The sequence below is a fragment of the Hippocampus bargibanti genome, linkage group LG09 (genome assembly GCF_051943395.1).
Source record: "Hippocampus bargibanti isolate YZ-2025 linkage group LG09, ASM5194339v1, whole genome shotgun sequence".
Classification (NCBI taxonomy): domain Eukaryota; kingdom Metazoa; phylum Chordata; class Actinopteri; order Syngnathiformes; family Syngnathidae; genus Hippocampus; species Hippocampus bargibanti.
In genome coordinates this window covers 22151105-22155000 of record NC_142742.1, presented here as the reverse complement: position 1 = coordinate 22155000, position 3896 = coordinate 22151105, and the positions used below count along the sequence as shown (strand labels likewise).

The window sequence follows — 3896 nt, the reverse complement described above, 5'->3', positions numbered from 1 at the left end:
TTACTTCTATTGTCCTGCCTGAGTATGAGGCCAGTCTGCCGCCACGTATGGACAGTAGGGATATATATAGGGCCAAAACTACCAGTAAAAGACTTTAGTTTGCTGACGAAGCCTCTTGGATAAGAAGCGAAACGCCCGACACCTTCAAAGAAGTACAGATGACGGCTGAAGAAACCTTTCATTGAATTACAAAGTAGCAAAATTGGTTACACTTTTCAGAGCGAAGCTTTATAATAACAACAAATAACACTGCATATTTTGCTACTACCTGTAGTTGTATTTGTCTACGGCTGACGACAGCCACTTCCGTTCTGACATGAACATTTTTGAAAATAAATACTGTACAAACATATGTGTTAGTCTCTCACCCCTGCAGGCTCCTCTCGCAGGATGCTTGTGATTTGTTCTTTGCTGAGTTCTCTGGTGAGCCACACAGAACTGCTTCCCACCAAGACATCTATGAGGCTAAGCATCGGTGTTGGAGAGGCTGGTGGGATGACTGGGGGAGGAGGTTCCCAGGAAGGGGGAGAGGTTGACATGATCTGGGGTGAGGGTGAAGAGACAGGAGTCAAGCAGGGAGTACGCTCACCACTGATTGTGCTTTGTAGGAGAAGTGAGGGAGACGCTGCGTATGGGGTTGGGGAGAGAGGCAATTGGAGGGATGGAGCGGGTGAGATTGAGGTGAGCGGGGATGTAGGTCTGGGAGTAAAAGGAAGTGACGGAGGAGTGGGTGGAGGGAGGGGAGGTCGCGAAGGAATTTGGGAGGACTTGGTGGTGGGAGGAGGAGGCTTGGGTCGACATGGCCTTGTAGAAGGGAGGGCAGGGGTGGTATGAGCTCCTGTTAGAGTGTTCGTGAGGCTGTGAAGGACAAAGAGAGGGTCATGAATTCCATGCTGCCAAGTTGCATTTGGTAACAAATAGTCAACCATTGATTACAATTGTTTTGTCAAAAGACAAGTGTGTTTATGTCAACACTAGTGACATTTTTGTTGTCTCTTGGCTTCAGGGTTGCAACTGAAATGTTTAAGTTTCCTTTCAAAATTTCTATCATGCTTACACACATACACGCACACACAAACGCACACGCACACACACGCACACACACACACACACACACACACACACACACACACACACACACACACACACACACACACACACACACACACACACACACACACACACACACACGCACACACGTGCTCACACAAAGAAAAGGTTGTTACAAAACACTTCCAAACATCTCCATTCTGGTAAACACATTAACACTTTTTCTTATTCATGTTGATTAGCAGAAGTAGCAATATCACCTGACCACATGACTTACAAATGACTCATTCAACGCTATTTGGGCTTGACCTCGTCATTCGTCACAACACATTTGATGCAATTGGCAGTACATGTATGTTGTGTGTGTAAGTTGTGTGCAAGTTTAAAGGACAACCGACGCCTCCGGACAAATTTTGTCCATAATTTGTAAAATCACTTCAAATGACTTCTACTGAGCGTATTTTACAATGATCCCACGGCATATTTTACATTTTAAGACTCGCGCTGAATAATCAGGAAGTCTTGTTTTTGAGTTGATGACGATGCCTGACGTGACGTCACGTCTGGGACGCCCCTGACAGAGAAAGCGACACACAATGCATTTTGGGTACTTTGTTTGGTCTAAAAACTTCATGTTGATCCGTGTTAATGGCGAAATTAGAAGAAAAACACATAAATAATGCGATGGTGAATCGTGTGTTGAACCAGGACTACTATTTGATACTAGTTGACACAACTTCCCAGCGGACAAATCAGCCCATTTCCAATGGTGCTTGGGCGCCATCTCGTGCATTTTCCGGGACGTACATTGGAGTCCAGACGCCTCAAAATGAGACGGAACAACTTTTTTAATCGATTGCAAACATTTATGCTTTCCTCTTCATAACTATTTGAATCATATTCATAACTGGATGAATAACAAGAAAGCATCTTCGCCAAATCTGAAGCCATTGTTTTGATTCTCAAGCAAGCCTTCTGCCTTCTGAGTCTTCTGAAACTGAAACTTTCTGAGGTGATTTTGAAGTAGTTTTGGGACACTTTAAGTCATTTTTATTGGTGTTTTGCATTTGACTAAAAATATCACTCTGCGTGTTTTGGGTATTTTAGATGCTATAAAACGTTTCACTGATGTCAGTTACGAAACAAAAAAATGGTGTCGGTTGTCCTTAAAGCGGTCAATCAATATTGTACTTCACCATCAAAGCTCTAAAGTTGACAAGTAGGAGAAGGGAACAAACAATGCAGCACTTGTATCCATTGAGTGTGCATGACAAACATTTCTTTCGTTGACCAGTAAATGAGGGTCGTGCACACAATTCTTCAGAGGCAGACAGACATGGTCAAAAGCGCTTGCATATTTTCAGTGTGTATGGAACCAAAGTTCACATGCCAAAACAAAATCTATTCAATGGTCGTGGCAGAGATCACATGTTACAAACCTGATCTATGGGCAACAATGTAAAAGAACTAAATATTAATGATACAAACCCATTAAACCATTTTGTGTGTAGCCATTGACCTATTTATTCGTGAGTCACGTCTGTTTTTTTCCCTGCAGTGGCTTATTGACTTCCAAGTTCCACCCATGACTACTCTTTCCCCTCTTACACTTACAACATCCCATTGCCTTGATAAAATACTGTAACCTCACTCGATTTTCAAACAGTTCACTGATCCCCAACTCACCTCATTTCCTGAGAATCAACGTTGGCTTCCATCATAACTTCTAAAAGTTGATTGTTGGTCGGTTCCGTCACCTTCTTTCTCTTTTGCTTTCCACTCTCAGCTTCACCGAAATCCCCGCCTTCTCTCCTCCCTGGTTCTTCCTCTTGTTTAGTCAAAGCGGCATTGAAAAAGGCAAGATAGGGGGAAAATATTTGCCCGTGTCAGCTCTGGCCTGAACTTCCTGAGCTGGAAGACAGGCCGAGCCTGAGAACTGTGGTTTTATCTGCTCTTCTGATATATATATGTATATATATATATATATATATATATATATATATATATATATATATATATATATATATATATATATATATATATATATATATATATATATATATATATATATATATATATATATATATTATAGCCATAATAATTTCTATTTTATCGTCTGGACTCTGTCCTACATATTCAACAGCCGCTTGTTCAGGCTCCACCTTGCCTCCTCCCCCACTCCTTTAAAGGCTTCCAGATGGCTCTAAACTCACACTTGTGGAATGTAAAACTTCATGTTTCTCTCACACTCTGACGCACCCTCATCGTTTCTCATTGACCTGCTTCCTTTTTTAAATGATACTGTTTCCATTCAAATCAATTGCATTTTGTTCTGGGCTTCTGCTGCTCTGCTAAACGCCAAGTGATTATGAGAAACAGCAATGTTGATACATATATGGTGGACAATTATTTTGCAACCCTATATTCAGATAAAATGGAGATATAATGACATTTTTGGAACTACCACACAGAGGCTGGTTCCATAGATTTGATATTTAATGACTAAATGTTGAGCCACTACTGTAAACACAGTGTTTTGATATGCATGTGTGGTTAAACCATTTACTTTCAATTGTGAGCATGTTGACTGTGCAGCTGTTTCCTATGTAAACAACAGCACTGATGCATACTTGCAACATTACACACAAGCTGGATACATAGTTTCACCTCCGGCCAACTACCACTGGATGGAGCAAAAACACATGTGCAGTCATCTTAGCAATACTGAAAAGCATTCCAATTTGACAATCTAAAAAGTACACCTTGAATCTTTTGGTTACTGGTGACTGGCTGAAAGAGGGTGTCAGGGTGCCATCATGCAAGACATGAAAAAAACCCTTGCCTCA

The 3896-nt window shown here is 41.4% G+C and overlaps 1 protein-coding gene across 2 annotated transcripts in view; it reads right to left on the bottom strand.

Annotated features, from left to right (window-relative positions):
• Positions 1–2960, bottom strand: part of rin3 (Ras and Rab interactor 3) — a 35154-nt gene extending 32194 nt beyond the window's left edge. The window contains exons 1-3 of one of the 2 annotated variants that reach the window (XM_089004032.1): positions 2737–2960; positions 590–858; positions 369–499 (exon numbers count right to left, since the gene is read on the bottom strand). In XM_089004032.1, coding sequence (XP_088860158.1) covers positions 369–499; positions 590–858; positions 2737–2771 — 435 coding nt within the window. In that variant the 5' untranslated portion in view covers positions 2772–2960. Of the gene's footprint in view, positions 1–368; positions 859–2736 lie in introns of both variants that reach the window. The other variant, XM_089004031.1, reaches the window with a different exon arrangement.
• Positions 2961–3896: the final 936 nt, after the last annotated feature.